The sequence below is a fragment of the Stylophora pistillata genome, chromosome 5 (assembly GCF_964205215.1).
Source record: "Stylophora pistillata chromosome 5, jaStyPist1.2, whole genome shotgun sequence".
NCBI lineage: Eukaryota > Metazoa > Cnidaria > Anthozoa > Scleractinia > Pocilloporidae > Stylophora > Stylophora pistillata.
This window is the reverse complement of record NC_142523.1, coordinates 35571724-35589978: the sequence shown is the minus strand read 5'-3', so window position 1 is coordinate 35589978 and position 18255 is coordinate 35571724. Positions and strand designations below refer to the sequence as shown.

Genomic DNA, 18255 nt, shown 5'->3' with positions numbered 1-18255 from the left:
GGCGGTAAAAAAGTTAATTTGAGATTTTTTCACCCAGTAAAAAGGTTCAGCTATTCCTAAACTGGAAAAAAAATGTTTTGTTTTAAACTGGTCTCTTGGCTGGATTGAGGTGCACTGCATTCTGAAGTATTAAGGATAAGGCTTCCATCTCCTATTTTTGTAAATATTATTCGCCATAACTCCCAGACTAAAAATGTCACCAGCGACACTTAGTCCATGTTGTCCCCCTCTCAACGAGTTCTCCTTCATCGACGTGCTTCTGTATCTGTATTTATTCGCCTGCTGTGATCTGCGATCCTAGCTTACCTCTTCTCTTTCTATCTTTTCGTCTTTGCTTTTGTTTCTTTATTCGCTCTTTGTGAATTAGCCTCTCCTGCTCGTCGCTTTCGTCTTCTTAAAAAAATCGACAACGCACAAATAACTGGAAGTCGGACGCAACGCAAAGTCGCTAAACACTCTAAAACTGACTCCTCTTTATTCAGGTATTTCATTAAGTCAACTTAACTGGAGAAAAATGCTGCTTTTGTGCTCCTTTTAAAGAGCACGTTATAACCTGAGAGATCGCTAAACTGCTGTGGAAACTTGACTGCGCAAGAGAGTCACTATTTAGATCTGGGAAGTGACCTGGAAATAATGGTAAACCTCATAACCTACCGCCGGCTTGAATACACATATCCCTTGACGTAGCTTTCATAGAATGAATCTCCGGTTTGAAACACACGCGTGTGAAACTCATGCCGGAATAGTTGGTTCTTCCCCTTCAAGAACGTTATTGGCTGGACGCAAAAACGGTGCTCACTAACTATGGCAGAAATCTACGTTACATATTGCCAATTATGCGCGAAACACATGACAACAAGAAGGACGTTAGAAAGGCATTACAACCAAAAGCATCCTTGTTGTGATACTCAACAGAGTATCGTCTTTCTAACTTGGGAAGGAGTGAGACTAAAAACGGCTGCGAGGGAGACCAGTAGAGAAGCCGCAACTTTTAACTGGATACTTAAAGTGGCTGGCAGAATTCATGGAGCTTTCAAACTCTTCACGTAACCCTAGAGTTCCTCGGTAAGTACCAAAAAAAAAAAAAAACAAACAAACTTGGATCAAACACTTCAGACTATTCGTAATCGTACAAATTATCTTCCTCCAAAGGGTTTTTTTTTTCTGCCCAGTTCCACGTGTTATACGAGCTTAATTATTTCGTTGGGTCTTTGATCAATATTACTTCAGACAGCCGCTTTTTATCAGTGTAGCAAAGCAAGCAATGTTACAAGTTCGAAGGCTTCGCTCGGACATAGCGCATCAGCGTCTGGAAAGTCATATGTCCCCTTAGTGGTTTTTTAACACAGTTTCAAGGCCGGGCTGTATCGACAACGGCTCATATGCTCGCGCCAAGTATTGAAAATTACAACAAAAAATGGCCAGTTGTCTTGATCCTCTATTCCGCATATTTTTTCAAACTATAAGTGAACTAGAACCACGAAACCAGTTATTTGCAATGGTTATAAGAGTAAGACTTGTGGCCCTCACAACGAACAACACCAGTGTATGTTTTGACACCGAAAGAGGATCAAATAGCGTAATTCAAATGGCGACTGAGGTTATATACGTCCAGGAATTACAAGTCAGGGTTACAAGTCGTCCTGAGGCCATCTTGAAGCACTTGAGTGAGACGAGCGTTAACAAATGGTAAACACCACAGCGTACACTGTTGAGTTATGGATGCACTTGGGAGGTTACTAAGCACTCAAGAAGAGTCGCTCTCGGCTATCGCCTCGCGCGACTCTTACGCTTCTTTCGTGTACGCTGTGGTATTTACCATTTGTTTTATAACATAACATTGATACATTGTAGCTAAAGAGTTCCCTTTTATTTAACAAATCTTACGTGACCAGAAAAAACAAGCGCACGCGGAAAAATAGTCTTTGTATTTGCTCTCGTCAGCAGCGTACACCTATGGGAAAATGGGGACGCTAAATTGACCAATCAGAGCGCGCACTTTACTTTGGTTATGTTATAATTACTTTTAGTGTTTCTTAAAAATATTTTAATCATAATATCATGAAATTTTATTTATTTTGTACGGCTCTGTGGACTTGACTAAGCACTTTAAAATTCTGTCGCAGCAAAATGATGCCAATTCCCCTTTACAAATGTAAGACTTGACTTTTTTTAGTCATTTACCCAGCAAAGTAGGAAGTGCTACACTCAGTGGAGCTAAAGAGTGCGAACTTCTGAAGCCACCCATATGGAAGGGCAAAACTCTTCGTATGTCCTTTAAAACTTACAACCTTGGTGACGTGGAGCGAGCTCTGTCTGAGCAAGTTAAGGTAAAGTTGTGCTTGACAAAATCCTTCATTGGCTCCACAGAAATAACAAACAGTGTTGTTAATCTGTCGGGGCGTGCTGCGCTAGAAGCTGCAAAGAAAATGCAAAATTCCAAGAGAGCCTCTCTGCAGTCACAACTAGTCATAGATGTTGAAGAAGAAAGAACTACTGGATAATGTGAATTCATATGGTATCCAATTTTTGAGAATTCGACAAATAGAATTGTGACAGTCAGAATTTATATGGGAAAAGCCCAATCTATAAAATATATGACAATGTAACTAAGAGACAAACATATATGACTCTTTTGACAACATATCTTTTCTTTTCTTGCTTGCCTGCATGTAAATCTTTCTCAAAGCACTAAGAAATGTCACTCCAAGGTTTCCACCACAATAATACTCTGCCTAGATAGAAACAATATAGGCACTGAATAACATCAAAACCATTATTATGTACAAAGTTATCTGTATTGTACTACATACAGTGGATAAACATGTACATGTAGATGCCATCAAATGAGACATTCAGTTTTTATTGTGGCTTGTTGTTAAGACTGAAATATTCATATAAGGCAACCACTCACAGTAATGGTTCAAATACATGTAGTATAAAAATGACTTTTGGCCTCATTGTAGAACAGGTAACAACAATATTCCTTTGCTTGCTTTAAGTAGTTGAATAAAGACTGAACTGATATGTTAAGTTCATTAATATAATTTCCACTTTTGTGTGCAAATGAGAACCACATGAGGAAAATTACCATACAGTCATCACAAGATAGATAAGCTAAGCTCCTTTCCTGTTTCAGGCAAGCCAAGCAGTGATCTCAACATTTATTCACTAAAAAAATATGAAAACAAACAACCAAAATTTTTCATGTGATCTTATCATGTTAGTGCCTGGCAATGACCTGTAAATATAAGACTTCCACAGAGTCCCAGCTTAAAATAGGTGAGCCTTTTGTCTGCTCTAGAGAACTAAAGTTCCAAAATTATTGTCATCTGGTTACAAATTAGGATATTATCAATCAAAATATAGACTTGTTCATGTGTAATTACATTCATTTACCATTTTAGTGCCCAAGAAACAACTGAGGATAAATTTCCCAAAGAGTCACAGCTTGAAAAGCCAAGTTCCTCTGCTGTTTCAGGCAAGCCAAACGGTGATATCAACAGTTTTTCGTGCTCGAAAAACTAATTTCAAAAATGGTTCAAGTAAAATTAATATCATTTTAGTACCCTAGAAACACCCGAGAATAAACTTCCCACAGAGTCACAGCTTCAAAAGCCAGGTTCCTCTGCTGCTTCAGGCAGGCCAAACAGTAATACCAACAGTCTTTTACTCAACACAAATTAAATTCAATAATGGCTCATGTGGAATTAATAACACTTTAGTGCCCAAGAAACACCTGGGGATAAATTTCCCACAGAACGGTCCCAGCCTGAAAAGCTTAAGTTTCCTCTGCTGTTTCAGGCAGGCCAAATGGTGATACCACCAATCTTTTACTAATTACTACAAACTAATTCCTATAATTAGTTTGAAAGGGAAAATTTACCATTTTAGTGCCCAAGGAACACAGAGCTGCAGTTTGAAAAGCACAGTTCCTCTGCTGCTCCAGGCATGTCAAACACTTACCAAAGTTTCCAGTTCAAATATTTTCTTCCCAAATGGCACCTGGAGATTTCATTTCTCACAGAGTCACAGCTTAAAAAAGCCAAGTTTCTCTGTTACTTCAGGAAGGCCAGACAGTAACTGAAATTGAAAAGGACAATTATCAACACTGACAGTGAATTATTTCAATGGTGCAAAAGTAGTAGCTACATTTAGTGGCCCATTCCATATAAAAGAAAAAAAACTCAAAAAGAAGCCCTTTTAATGATCTAAATCATTAACTGCTCTCTGTCAACTGTTCAAGAGTTTACTTGCTCAAGTTATCTTTTGGATCAGACATAATTTCTTGATTAAGGTTTTGACTTCAAATAGTATCCACATGTATCCATCCAAAGAGGAAGGCTGTTAAGAATACAAAGGGGAATGGTACCTCAAAAATGCTAAAATTTGTAAAGGAACAAAGTGGATATTCCAAGGGGTAGGTGGTTCACACCAAAAACCTTCTGAAGGGGATGCCTGTTTTCTAGAAACATTAACGCTGCTTAGCCCCAAGTTTTGTTTGTTTTGTTTGTTTGTTTTTTTTCAGAAAAGAATGTTCGAATTACCCTTAATGCATGACATAACAAACAGAGTTCAACACTTCGTCCATGCCCAGCTGGCACATAATTTTCTTCATTGACTTTTTCAAGAAGCATGTATAGTCAAATGTAACTAAGAAAAAAATAAAAGTAAAATGATAATTTACAAAAATTAATTTTAATAAAATATGACCTAGACCTGAAAGGGTTAATTAAAAGTAATTTTTTATGTAAAGCATAATCCAATCTGAGATGCAACCTTTAAAGTTAGCTTTGTAATGTTTGCCATCAACAGTGAAGCCTTCTTCTTTCAAAACTTTATTCTCCTAATTTAGCCAAACAATCAACTTCTTCACTTTGCTCCTGAGAAAAGTTGAAAAAAAAAAAAGTCTACTAAGTCTACGTTTGAGTTTGGGTTATCAATTAACAGTTACCCATTACCTGTGAAAGGGAATGATAAAGAAGCTATATCCACAGTATAGTACAATCAAACTCTACTAACTTTTTCTCAGCACAATTAGCAATCGCAATTGGATAAACAGCCAGAGCTAGCACTCTATTAAGAACCACAGAGCCCTTTGCCAGTTGTGATAGCTAAATCAATTGGAACAATTCCAGCAGACACTTTTTCCCTCCCTGCAGTACAAACAAACAGTGTTATCATTATCAGCAGCAGCATCATGCAGTACATCAGCATATATGCACAAATTGAAAGTGGATTTCAATGTTTATCTTATATTCAGCCATTTAGATAACCCAAAAATTTTCCTTACCTGCAAGCGGTCTTCCAGCTCGTTTCATGAATAAACGAGGTCCTATCGATATATCCAACTTCAGCAGATCTTTAAGCGGTCGCTTTATATCTGAAAAGAGACAGGCGCGATCACTGTGTCGGCTACTGTAGCAGGTGTAGATAGTGGCGTCTCTAATCCAAGCGATCCAAGCTGTCTTGAGCTGCCGCGAAAATTCGATCTTCCCGCCAATTTCCGAGTCAAACTGGTGAGAATTTAATAATTCCCTCACCAACCTAAATTGATCTGAAGCAACCACTAGCTATTCAACAAGATTTTTCGTCGTAACGCTCCTCTAATTATTCTGAGGAGGGCTGAAACAATAACAGTGTCCTTCTTTCGCGACGAACCAAACCACGATGGGTCGACTTGTCCACCATTTCCATCGACTAGATCGCGGACGCATACTTCTGCAATGTCCTCAATCACTCCTCATTAACTCTCTTGATTTACAAACCCAGTCGTTTGCTACAGTGTACCAAATTTTGCCTGCATCGAGCGACAGTCCTAAAATTCGACGAAGAGGATCCAGCTTCGCCGCCATATCTCGTTCGCGCCAAAGTATTTTGTATTACGCGCGACGAAACTCCTTAAAATTTGGCAGAGATGTTATACCCTTTTAGCTTTCCTTGCTGTGAATTTATCAGAAAAATTTGTAAGACAAGTTTTTCGCTCAGCCAAAAAACAACAAAAATGTTAAAAGCGAAAAAACTACCTTGACAACCCCTATTTTTTTCGATTTTAAAAGTTTCGTCCTGTCAGACTCTACCCAGTCGGAGAATAATAGAAAATTTTACCGAAGGAAATTGAAGAAAATTAAAATCAAAGTCAAACAGACGTCAAAAAATGGCGATATTTGAGTAGTTTTAACTTGGGACTAAAAGCCTTGACTTCCGAGGTGATGACGAGCTTTATGCGAGTTTGAAATTCACAGCTGGGTATGGGTTCTAATTTCCGGGGTAGTCAAGAAAATCGAATTAGCAAAATTACAGATCTGTCATGACTGCACAGTTTGCGGTAGATGAACTTGCTAACTATATCTTGATGCGCTGTACAAATGAAAACCAGATTATGTATCCATAAATGGGTTGTTGTCGACTCTAAAAATCTGAGGGGGAACTTTCTATATTCTCACCTCAATGGCATATACGTCATCAGAATAGGAACTCGCCAAGATCGCTATTTAACCTTTCGAACTTTCGAACCATGCGGTTTTGTCGAGGACGAATGTGTAAACACGGGCGGTCATTATCTCTGACGTTTTTTTACAAACTGCTTTTGACCTGAAAGTCAGTTGAGAACAAACCTTAATTCACTATGTCGCAGAATCCTTGGAAATCTCTTCGAAGTGTTTCAAAATTTCGGAGATTATTCTCGTCGTGTTTGTGACCCTTGGAAGTACGGTGGCCCACAGGGGACATGACACATTTTTTTTATCGCGCGATAAATGATAGATTATCGCGCGATAAATGGAAATTATCGCGCGATAAATGGAAATTATCGCGCGATAAATGGAAATTATCGCGCGATAAATGGAAATTATCGCGCGATAAATGGAAATTATCGCGCGATAAATGGAAAATTATCGCGCGATAAATGGAGATTATCTCGCGATAAATGGAAATTATCGCGCGATAAATGGAAATTATCGCGCGATAATTTTTATTATTATCGCGCGATAACATTTATCACGTGATAAATGGAAACTTGTCAGGTCACGTAATCGGCTGTCATGCATGTTGTTTCCGTGGACGACAATGACTGCCACAGTTGAGGAGCTATGTTTTGAGGTCGATAGTTCGTTTTATTCATGTAAAAAGATCATTTAGCAGTACGTTGCAATACTACGACACATAGCTCTTTGAATCAGTATAGTAAACCTTGATTTTGCGAAGTCCGAGCCCGTGGAAATTTTGTATTATTTATTTATATTTTGTGATAACTTTTTGATGATTGCATGACTTACACTGTCACGGTTGTGTTACACTAAAACCTTGAAATAAACTTTCATCAGTTTGCTCATCTTCCAGTCTATACTATATGCCCTCTAAATTTCTTTGTCATTGCTCAAATATTCTGGCCCCGGTTGTTCGAAAGCCGATTAGCGCTAACCCTCGATTAAATCACCCTAACCCAAGATTAAAATCTAACCCACGATTAGTTTCTGTTCCTGAAAGCGCGATTAGCGCTATCCCTGGGTTAAAATAAAGGTTAATTTTAACACACCTAGCGAGGTGGATTAACTCACTAATCGAGGGTAAACTTTCCCCAAACAAAACAAAATGGCCGACTTGTTGCTTGGCGGATTAGGCTTAATGCCGGCCGCAAGAAGGAAAGAAAGAACATTTAGATAGATAGATAGATAGTTTATTATCAAAAACCTTGCAGCCACAGGCTGAATTACGTTTGATTTACAATAAAATATATACTACAAAAATACATGGCTAAGAAGAACTAATTAAAAAGACAAAAATATATAATTAAGAGAAAAACAATATTACATCATTGCTTTATGGACATAGTGATGGATAAAACTATTTCGAGTACGAATGGTGTGGAGGCGCCGTGTAGTAAAAGAGTGCTGACTCCTTAAATTGACTTCGCACTCATTCTTGGGAGGTAGTAAGCTATAGAGCTTGTGCGAGGGATTAGACAGGATGGAATTAAAAAGCTTATCACATAAGAACTCGCGGCGGTTGTGTAAGGGAACTAGACCAGTCAAAAGAAGCGCCTCATTGTACGAACAATCTGGATAGATAATACGTAAAGCTCGCCTTTGACATCTCTCAAGATCTACTGAAAGGTATTGCGGGAGGCTATGATGATAAACAGGGCATGCATATTCAGTGACAGGCCTAATACAAGTCAAATAGAAGAGCAAAAGTTCCTCCGACTTGACCTGTGCACGCTTAAGCTGACGCAAAAAATACAGGCGCTTGTTTACTTTCTTTACAACTTCGGATACGTGATTATTCCACGTGAGATCGCAAGATATCTGCAAACCTAAGATCTTTGCTTGCTCTACACACTCTAAGTCCTGATCATTAACCTTAATTGGATCAAAGTTCTTTCTAGAGTGACTGAATGTTATGCGCAGTTCCTTGCACTTGGTTTCATTTAATTGGAACTTGTCAGCAGAAGCTTGCGTCGCGAGTTCGTCAACCGCTTGTTGGACTTTGCTGACCTCAGACTTCATGACTGTTTCAGAAATAGTGGAGTCATCGACATATTTCCACATGTCTGTACCCGGGATGATGAGGTCGTTTATCATAATAGTAAATAACCAGGGGCCAAGTTTTGTGCCCTGTGGGACCCCTGATGGGATGGCCCCCCACTCCGAGTAACAGTCCTGACTAAGTTTAACACGCTGTCGGCGACAGGACAGAAAGTCCACTATCCAGTCAATTATTCCGCTTGGAAGATCGTATGAAATGAGCTTCTGAACTAGGATCTGATGGTCAATAAGGTCAAACGCCTTGCGGAAGTCAAAGAGGATGGTTCTGACAGTTGCACCGTTCCCATCCGTAGCACTAAGCCATGAGTGGACCATGCTTATTAGTGCTTGTGTCGTACTGGAACCTGGCACAGTCCCAAACTGCCGTACATCCACTTTCGCCAACACAACAGGCTTGAGGAAACTCTCCACGACGAAATCTTCAGCAACCTTAGAAAGCACGGGAGTTAGGGATATTGGACGTAGATGTTTGTTTACATCGTGTATTGGATTCTGCTTTGGTACTGGAGTGATGTTAGCGTCCTTCCAAGACTGAGGCAACCGTGCTTCCTTAAACGAACAGTTAAGCTTCCAATTTAGTTAAGCTTCCAATTTAGGCTTCCAGACGACTTTTCCCTGGACGATTTCACTGATGAAGAATTGAGAAGTCGATATCGCTTTGGTCGATATCGCTTTAGACTTGACTCAGTGAAATCATTTACGAAAATGCTTACAAAATCTGAAAGTCATGTACCAAAAGTTAGGCTTCATATAGACAGATAAAGTGGAACCAGAGTAAATTGCCAGTGAGAACCGTACCACAGTTTAGTGACCGAAAAAGTAGGACATAATAACAGGAACAATAACAAATTATTTCATCAATCACAAACCTAAACAAAGTTGCGTCAAGACGAAATGATAAAAACTAGTTATTTATAAATAGCCGTTCGTAAATAATTGAAGAACACTCCTTAGTAAAAGATTAATAAAGAAAAAATAGGAGCACTCTGTCTTTGACAAAACAAATTTTAACCAAATTATAAACTGTATCCAAGACATTCTTCGAAATCAAAGGTTTTTGTCTCACTCCTCAGATCGCTTTGCAAAGTGACGGAGCTATGCCATTTTTGATAAATGAATTAATCAAGAGAATTACTAATAGTCCGTCATGGAACGTTCGTCTAGAGTCAGCTTAAACAGGGTTTAATCGAATGCAACCCTGTAAATTCCGCAAAAGCAGCAAACCGGTTTGGAATTTTCCGTGGCAGCCTCCGTTTCGTGAAGTACACTCATGAAATGCGATGGGATAATAAACTAAATACGGTAAAACTTGATTAATAGAGTTATGGATGTAGGTTAAAAAAAAAAAAGAACGTGCACACTTATCTTTTCCTCCCTTGTGTCCGAACATTTTGTACGCTCAAAGACGGGAAGGCGAGTGATGAGCTGAAAACCCCGCCGAAACAACATGGCCGGTTGACCGTCTACAATTTTAAAAATTTTGGTAACCTAGAAACAATTGTTTACAAACCTGTCTCAAAGCCAATCAAACCGCTGAACGCCGGCGTGTCCTCAAGCACCTCAATTATCTCTCTGCTGGCAGCACTCGGCGACTTTGGAGGCCGACCACCCCCAGTTACCTTGATCTCCCTCTTGAATTCTGCAAATTCTTTCTTGGCGATGCTATGGAGATTTTTCCACTTGTCTTTTACCTCCGTAACCGTTCGCTTCGCTGTTCCGACAGCATTTACCGCTTGGGTTATTTCTTCCCAGAGCATTTGTTTCTTTTTGTTGGTCACAGCATTCGTGAACTTGGACTGGATTAAGTCCAGATTTTTTTTGACATTATCGGTGATGATTTCAATCTCATAAAGTGAAAAATTCTGTTTTCTTTTTCTATCTTTCGTTTGGTTTCCATTTCCATGTGCACTCTCACTTTCCGCCATTTTTTCCCTCCAATTTTTTTTTTGTTCGCGCGTAGCCGCGTAGCTCCTAATAACCGGTTTGACTGGTTTAATCTCAGCTTAATCGCGGGATAGTTAATCGAGGGTTAAATCTGCTTTCAGGAACGTTATTTTAAACCTAGATTAGCTATCCTTGGGATAAGAAATTTAATCGTCGATTATCCTCTAATCGAGGGATAATTTAATCGGCTTTCGAACAACCGGGGCCAGGAAGTTACGGAGGTGAAGGGGGCGGAATTCGCTTCACTCCTCGGTCTGAAAAGATTAAAAAAAAGCTCGGGCCGAATAAGGTCAAATTACTTCGTGCACACGAGTAGTTACACAATGCTCATAGGCTTTTAAAGTATCCTCTATTTCGCACAGAAATGTAAACACAGTAACTTTGACACATATGTCACCAGAACTGTCGGTCCTCTTTTGCCAGTAAGGCCTCGCAAACAAAGAGAGGGTGGCATTAGGGACACACGAGGCTAGGTTTTCGGGTGTAATTCATTCCCCTTCAAAAAAAAAAACATCATACAAGAACCTAACCAACTGTTGTCGATGAGATAAACGAGATCCACGAAAAGATTACGAGCTTCTAGAGCAGTTGAAGGCACTTGCAACTGTTGCTCTTACATAATTATATCAATCAGTTCTCTGCATTCCTCCAAACAATTTGTGGGGCTTGTTCAGTCGCAGCATTCACCATCAATCACATCAATGTCATCTAGGTCAACTTCTGTCCGGTAATCCGTTGCATTTGTCCATGCAGGAACAGTATTGGTTATCGCCAAATGCACCAACGATTAAGAATTGACTACAGTCTTGTTGTCCAGAAGGAGACCCTACGAGTCATAATTAAAGAATTGGATCCTGCTGGCGTACAGTCTCGATCATAATGTGTTTTTTGTTTGTAGGAATGCAGAGAATTGATTGATATAATATTTGTTAGAATATTTGAACAATGACAATGAAATTTAGAGGGCATATAGTATAGACTGAAAGATGAGAAAACTTATGAAAGTTTATTTCAAGGTTTTAGTTTAACACAACCGTGACAGTGTAAGTCATGCAATCATCAAAAAGTTATCACAAAATATAAATAAATAATACAAAATTTCCACGGGCTCGGACTTCGCAAAATCAAGGTTTACTATACTGATTCAAAGAGCTATGTGTCGTAGTACTGCAACGTACTGCTAAATGATCTTTTTACATGAATAAAACGAACTATCGACCTCAAAACATAGCTCCTCAACTGTGGCAGTCATTGTCGTTCACGGAAACAACATGTATGACAGCCGATTACGTGACCTGACAAGTTTCCATTTATCACGTGATAAATGATAATTATCGCGCGATAATAATAAATATTATCGCGCGATAATAATAAAAATTATCGCGCGATAATTTCCATTTATCGCGCGATAATGTCCATTTATCGCGCAATAATCTCCATTTATCGCGCGATAATCTTTTCATTTATCGCGCGATAATTTCCATTTATCGCGCGATAATTTCCATTTATCGCGCGATAATTTCCATTTATCGCGCGATAATCTATCATTTATCGCGCGATAAAAAAAAATGTGTCATGTCCCCTATGCGCCACCGTAGAACTCTGCCCAGGCTTTGGAAATTTACCTTCTGCGTTTTGGAGGGAAGAGTGCTTGCTTTTCATGAGTGATTTCATCAGTGTCAGAGTGTCTGCAAACCGGATGGAACTGATGGAACTGAGCTCCGCAATTAAATTTTCGCCACCGTTTCGAAGAAGTATTGGAATATCAAATGTCGCGGGGTTGTGTCCAGCCAAGATTGTACAAACGGGCTTTGTGGACCGTGTTGAAGCTGAATCTATGTTGGTCCTCAAAAAAGTTAAGAACTTCCTAAGTAGTTGCGATAACTCAAAGGCTTCTACTAGTCGATTATTTTTGAAAAGTCGGCGGACTCCATTGACAGTTTTAACTGTAAGTTTGTTGACCTTTGACGCGTGAGAATCTATGTCTCTGGTTGGTAGAACATAGCATGAGAATTGTTTACCTGACTTATCTACGGCATCGAGCTGACATACTTCTGCTGATTTTCCCGTTGAATTTGTCTCGATGTCAAATAAAACAAAGTGATGAAATTTACTGTCATGAAATTTTTCCTTTTGAACTGTGGATCTCGAAGTGTATTTCGGAACTGCATTTTCGTACTGTTCTTCTTGTTGTTTTGTGATAGCAGCGGTTATATCATAAAGATCAGTGATTGAAAGTTCAGAATTGTTCAACTCAATTGTTTTCGCTGAAGAGTTTAGGTTCAGGCCAATGCCAGTTTCATACATGGTACCTTCTTTGCCCTCATTTTTCGAGGTTTCTGAAATCTGGTGTTTGTGTAATTGTGATCGACGTCGCTTGAATGCAACTGTTGATTTCCTTTGTTTGTCCTTCGAACTTTTCTTGTCCATTTTCGTATTATGGTCTACACAGAAAAGACCTGGCTCTATGTTAAGTGACGCTAGAGTTTGAGGAATGTACCTGCAACCTAAATTTACTTGAGAGACACTGAAGGACACTCGATAATCATTGCTTTCACTTCCCCCGTAAAAGTGAATTTTGGGGTTCTTCGAGCCCACCACACTGTTCAGAGACTCGTTACATTGAGAATTTGCTGCAGGTGCAAGTTTGTTTATAACAATGTCTGTGCTACATTCATCAAAGAGAGATTTCAGGGCTGATTCAAGGCTATCTCCTTGGAGGTCTTTGCCATAGGGAAGATCTCTGTGACAATAATGAGAAGGGTCTTTCTTGTATCTACACCATGTTTCTCTACAACCAGTATGGTCACCAAATGCATGAGGCACAATGCTTTGAATTGCAGATTTCATGTTTATAGCATCCCCCTTATTTTGTGCAATACAGTATGTGAAGGATTTGGCAAGGTAATTTATGACTTTCTGTGACAACACTGAACTGTTGGGGAACTTACTTCGTTGGCTCAAGCTGTATAGGCATGTCGTAAGGGATCTTTTTATGTGAACTGTATCACTCCATTTTTCCACACCATGGGGTACCTTTTGCTTTAGGTGAGATTCAGTCATTGAATCATCATCCCCGGTGTAAATTGAAAATTTGACATTTGATTTAGTTACCTTATTGAAAAGTTCAACTGCAGCTAAAGGCTCCATTGACTTTGAAGAGCCTGAATGATTTTTTCTACAGTCGTGGTCATTTGGTTGTTTTCCTGCCTTTTTAGCTTCATCACAGGAGCGGCACATTTAATTTTTTGTTCTATAGTCAAGGACCTTACCAGTTGAAAGGTCCATGACTGCAGCATGTCCGGTCTTAGAGTTGAAACCTCGCCCCCGTTTCTGCCACCCCATGTCGTAAGAACAGGCAATAGGTACCAAATAGTTCTGGTCAGGCTTGTTACCATTTTCAATTGCCTTCTCTCGTTCAAGGTTTAGGAATTGCTGGCAACTATTTTTTGCTACTTGCTCTATTGCCTTTCCAGCTTCCCTTTCCCGATTTTTAAAAGTTGATGAGTGCAGTGCAGGCACATTGAGGATTGAAAGTAAATTGTTTAAATGGGTGTTGCCCACTCCTGTGTGTAAACAGCCACGGGCAGCTCTCGTGTTCACATCAAAGGTCAATGGACCGCGTGTACCAGATCTGTGCTCTTTTTATGATTTAATAGTGTTTTCCGCATTGCATTGGCTGCATATAACAGTAAACGTACTTGCCAAGCCACGGTGCTGTTCTTCAATAACATTGCCAAGAGACAAATGGCCTAGAAATATTGTAAAATACGCTGTAAACTAACAGGGAAAAAAGACTCCATCCACAATATTTGTTATGTTCTTTTATATGATAATGGTGTAAAATATGCTATAGTGCAGTTAAAAATAGTGAGAATTTACCGTAATGACAAAATGAGCATTCCTTCAGACCATCTGTAAGGGTTTCTAAGTCCACCAGTCTGGATCCTTGTGGCAGGTTCGCCTTCCTCTTAGGTTTATTCTGCTGATGGGAATCAGGGTTGGAGTCAACAGAACAGGTAGGCCGATAATTAGGAAAATTGGCAGGAAAATCTTACCAAAAATTAAGACTTCCTAATGAAGAAAAATGTACTGACCTCACGTGCTCGTGTCATTCGTTTTTCTGGGGGTTCGTTTTCCTTGGATATGTTATCATACTGGAGCTTCCATTTGGCATTCCACGTTTTGAACCCTTCGTGTAACCTTTTTATTTTTGTTTCTTTTCTGGTTTCGATCGCTTCCACTTTCCGAAAGCGACCTGACGCATTACAGATGTTGTGTAGGCGTTGTGTAAACTTCTGGTCTTTCAATATTGAGCTCATTACTGGAAAGTAGCGATGCCGTTTCACTCTCGTCAAGTAAACTTTTAAACGACTATGTGACAAAAATTGTGCAGTCGCACAAAGCCGCCATGTTTGTTTACATATTTGATGCCATTTAAAAGCTCGCGCCATTTTCGTACCCATTCTTCGCCCGGCCAAAAAACCCTATTGAGCCACCTTAAGAGACGACTTTTGTTTTTGTGCTGTCGGCTGAAGGAGTTATGTAGACAAATGATGATAGTTTCTCTGTAGGGCCATCACACCCTGACACCATCGGTCTCCCGACCGGGGAAGGTTTGTGCATTTTTGTTAGGGTGTAGAATTGGGTGTCTACAAAACGAAGACCGAAGACCGAAAAACGAAGACAAGGTGGTCTTCGTTTTGTAGAAAAGACCCCGTGAATCTATAAAACGAAGACCCTCGCTAAAACGCTTTGTCAGACGCCAATTAACGCGAAATCAAGGGGGTCTTCGTTTAATTTGTAGAAAGGACTGTGTGAATATGCAAAACGAATACCCTAGATTGAATAGTTCCCTTTGGCAATGAAAGTTTGACGCAAAAAGAATCAAATATTGTTTATTTGTAGCTATTCAATTCTGAAATTATAGAAACTACACACAGGGAAAATGTCTTCAATTCCTGATAGAATTAACAAACTGTTATATCTTGATTTATATTTAAACAACATTAACAAAACCAAAGTAAACAACGATGTGCTAATTATCTAACTGCAGTTTGAAATTAAAATCCCTTGTAACATATTTGTATTCGACGTAGACAGGCACGCGTGTTCTCCTCATTAAAGACATAAGCCAGAATATACGAGGAACTAATTCATACTGGAAAAAAATGACTGCTACCTTCATTTACAGGGCTATCATTCTATAAACAGCAACTACAGGAGAAAAAAAAGGTACTTATTTTTCCCTTGGAGTGTCTCGTTTTACAAGCTCGCTTACAAAATTTGGCAGAGGGTTGATTATCATTCGCTGAAACAAGGCTTAGCGAAATATGAGCACATGACCTAATGTCTAAAGCCATGTCAGCCAATTATATTATTAAGGATCATTTTTAAGTCACGCAAACATGCACAGAACTGAACTTCCTTTACAAAATATATGTAATTATTAGTGTCTCCTTGTTTATAATCCTTGTCTGAAAGCGATAAAATTTGTGGCACAGCGTACAGAAACCTCGGCATCACTGCTTCTTATTACGAGATTACAGGCAAGATAACCACAGTTACTAAACTCTTTATTATACCGCCAATGCAGGGGGCGAGCTCAGGGTCAATAATAACTTGTATACACATACTCGAATCAAACTAATCAAAATCAAGATTTGAAGTCAACGTCTTTTAATATAAATTCACATGACCGGTGACACCGCAACAGCTGGCGGCACAATTAACACACTCCAAGCGTATAAAAAGTAAAAGATTACCCGTGAAATGTTTACCACAAATATAGTGAACATGCACATGCAAACTATCGATCAATCTTTGTCCGCTCGGATGTGCTCAACCCCGATGTTTACACAGTGGGACCTACCCTAGATAAAAGGAAAACTCAATCGAAGGTTAGCCCAAACTCTTTTGCAAGATAACTTTTGTGGGAATCTCGAAGACTTTCTTTGACGTCACTGGGAATGCGAATGTAATCGGCATTTAAGTATGGAAATCTTGTAATCAGGCACTTCATCGAGGCATGATAATATCTGATTGTCTCCCGTTGGGATGGCCTGCAATTGGACCAATCTCCATTGATGGGATACATCCATCGCTCTTTGTGAGAGAAGATTATATCGAACGGAATGACCTTCTTCCTATGACAAAAGTCGAGATGACACGATTTGCACCTCTTCACACCTTCTAAGAGAAACACCAACTCAAATGCATTTTCATTATGGTGTATCTCTGTACAAAGGCCCCGAATGAAGACATTCAATTATGACGCAAATAAGACCAAATAACGCTCCCGCTCCCTCGTCTTCCTTAGCGCTTTTAATTTTTTGTTTACTCGCAAACAGTTTTAGCAAGGGTCTTTATTTTTTAGATTCTCACTGTCCTTTTTAAACGGGAAAGAAAGGCTTCAATGATTTCGCGTCAATTGGTGTCTGACAAAGCGTTTTAGCGAGGGTCTTCGTTTAAAAGATTCACGGGGTCTTTTCTACAAAACGAAGTCCCCCTTGTCTTCGGTCTTCGATCTTCGGTCTTCGTTTTGTAGACATTCGTGTAGAATTCTGGAATTCGAGGCGGATTTGGGGTTTGACAAAGCCACTTTTTAGTCATGTCGTATATAGGATTACCGTTGTAGAGGTCTGCAATAAGTTGTCTGACCTTATGGTCAGTCTCTTTGACCATGGGTGATGCAAGAGGCCTGTAGTTATCTCTGTTATCTAGTAGAGATCGGCCTGTTAAAATTTTGTCGTGTTTAGTTAGTTCATGACTACGGTTGTTGTTCCTTTGTCGGCCTTTTTGAGGTTTAACTCAGAGTCACGTTTGAAGGCCCTCAGCGCCTTGCGTTCGGCCGTAAGCAAATTATCTTTTGGCTTTGTAATTTCTATTTCTGAAAGGTCACTTTTAACCTCTTCTAAATAGCTTTCAAGGGCTACGGATTTTTGTAATGGTGGTTTCCATGTACATTTGACGTGGCAGGGACGGGTTTTTTTGTCCTCCCCTATGTAAATCAGACGCATTCTCCTTGCGAACTGATCAAAGTCCCGCAATAGTTGTTGTCTGATCTGTTTTTGTTTTGTAGCGGGTGTTGGAATGAATTTAAGCCCTTTTTCCAGTGAATTAATCTGGCAGTTTGCAAATTCTTTATTTGAGAGGTTTTTTTATGTGCGTTTTGTTCGCCTCTATTTTGATAGCTGAACGTGTTTGGTGTCTTACTTTTCTGCGCTCCCTGCGCTTGTTAGTTGCTAGCCGCTTGGCTTTTTAAATTGGTTTTTTGGCCCCATGTTTGTATTGGGAGTCAGAGAATACAAATGTGTACTTTTCAAATTCTTTATTCTCCATTGTTCCTAGTCTTTTCATCATACTGCCAAACTGAGCGATTTGTTCCTGGAGATTAACAGCTATTTTTTTTACTCTCTCGATCGTTACATTGTCTTGATTACTTTCAGCTTGCGCCACGCGCGCTGATTCGATCGTACTACAGTTCTTAGTGTTCAGTGTTGTAGCCGTTTTGGCTCGTTTTCTTTTCTGTATTTCGGTCTTTAAACGTCCGATTTCACGTTCATGGAAGCATATGATCGACTTTAATGTTTCTTGCTCCGCGTTGTTACGGATTTGCTTTATGTCTTTTTTAAAATCCTCGTCCACTCTTATGTTGGCCCTCGCCCTATATTTTCGGGATTCTGGACAAGTTCCTTTTTCTTTGTGCCTTTCGACAAAAAATCCAACTTCTAACGTACTTTTGCAATGTTTAGAGAGCCTGATC

The 18255-nt window shown here is 39.5% G+C and overlaps 2 protein-coding genes, 1 long non-coding RNA gene and 1 pseudogene across 6 annotated transcripts; 1 reads left to right on the top strand and 3 right to left on the bottom strand.

Moving 5' to 3' along the window:
* Positions 1-977: 977 nt before the first annotated feature.
* LOC148731669 (uncharacterized) lies at positions 978-2504 on the top strand. Its single transcript, XM_088761220.1, has 2 exons — positions 978-1065; positions 2177-2504. The coding sequence occupies exons 1-2, from the start codon at positions 1025-1027 to the stop codon at positions 2502-2504; spliced, it is 369 nt and encodes a 122-aa protein (XP_088617346.1). The 5' UTR covers positions 978-1024.
* On the bottom strand, positions 1849-6904 carry LOC148731668 (uncharacterized). Of its 4 annotated transcripts, XR_016001685.1 has the most exons (5): positions 5294-6904; positions 5023-5156; positions 4780-4883; positions 4254-4344; positions 1849-4083 (listed from the first exon to the last, which is right to left on the bottom strand). It is a non-coding gene; the product is annotated as an uncharacterized LOC148731668 (long non-coding RNA). The 4 variants fall into 4 exon arrangements; XR_016001684.1 differs by having other exon boundaries at positions 4254-4883; XR_016001687.1 differs by lacking the exon at positions 4254-4344 and having other exon boundaries at positions 5294-6903.
* Positions 6905-9879: 2975 nt separating this feature from the next.
* On the bottom strand, positions 9880-10694 carry LOC148731667 (myb/SANT-like DNA-binding domain-containing protein 4). The gene has a single exon (XM_088761219.1). It carries the CDS (start codon positions 10469-10471, stop codon positions 10049-10051), a length of 423 nt encoding a protein of 140 aa, XP_088617345.1. The 5' UTR covers positions 10472-10694; the 3' UTR covers positions 9880-10048.
* Positions 10695-11203: 509 nt separating this feature from the next.
* LOC111345349 (uncharacterized) lies at positions 11204-14409 on the bottom strand (annotated as a pseudogene).
* Between the last annotated feature and the right edge of the window lie 3846 nt (positions 14410-18255).

Excerpts from the sequence above, each read along its gene's own strand:
- LOC148731667 (XM_088761219.1), bottom strand. The coding sequence starts at position 10,471 with ATGGCGGAAAGTGAGAGTGCACATGGAAATGGAAACCAAACGAAAGAT.
- LOC148731669 (XM_088761220.1), top strand. The coding sequence starts at position 1,025 with ATGGAGCTTTCAAACTCTTCACGTAACCCTAGAGTTCCTCG. Across the intron at positions 1,066-2,176 it reads CGTAACCCTAGAGTTCCTCG|TCATTTACCCAGCAAAGTAG; the intron begins GTAAGTACCAAA and ends GACTTTTTTTAG.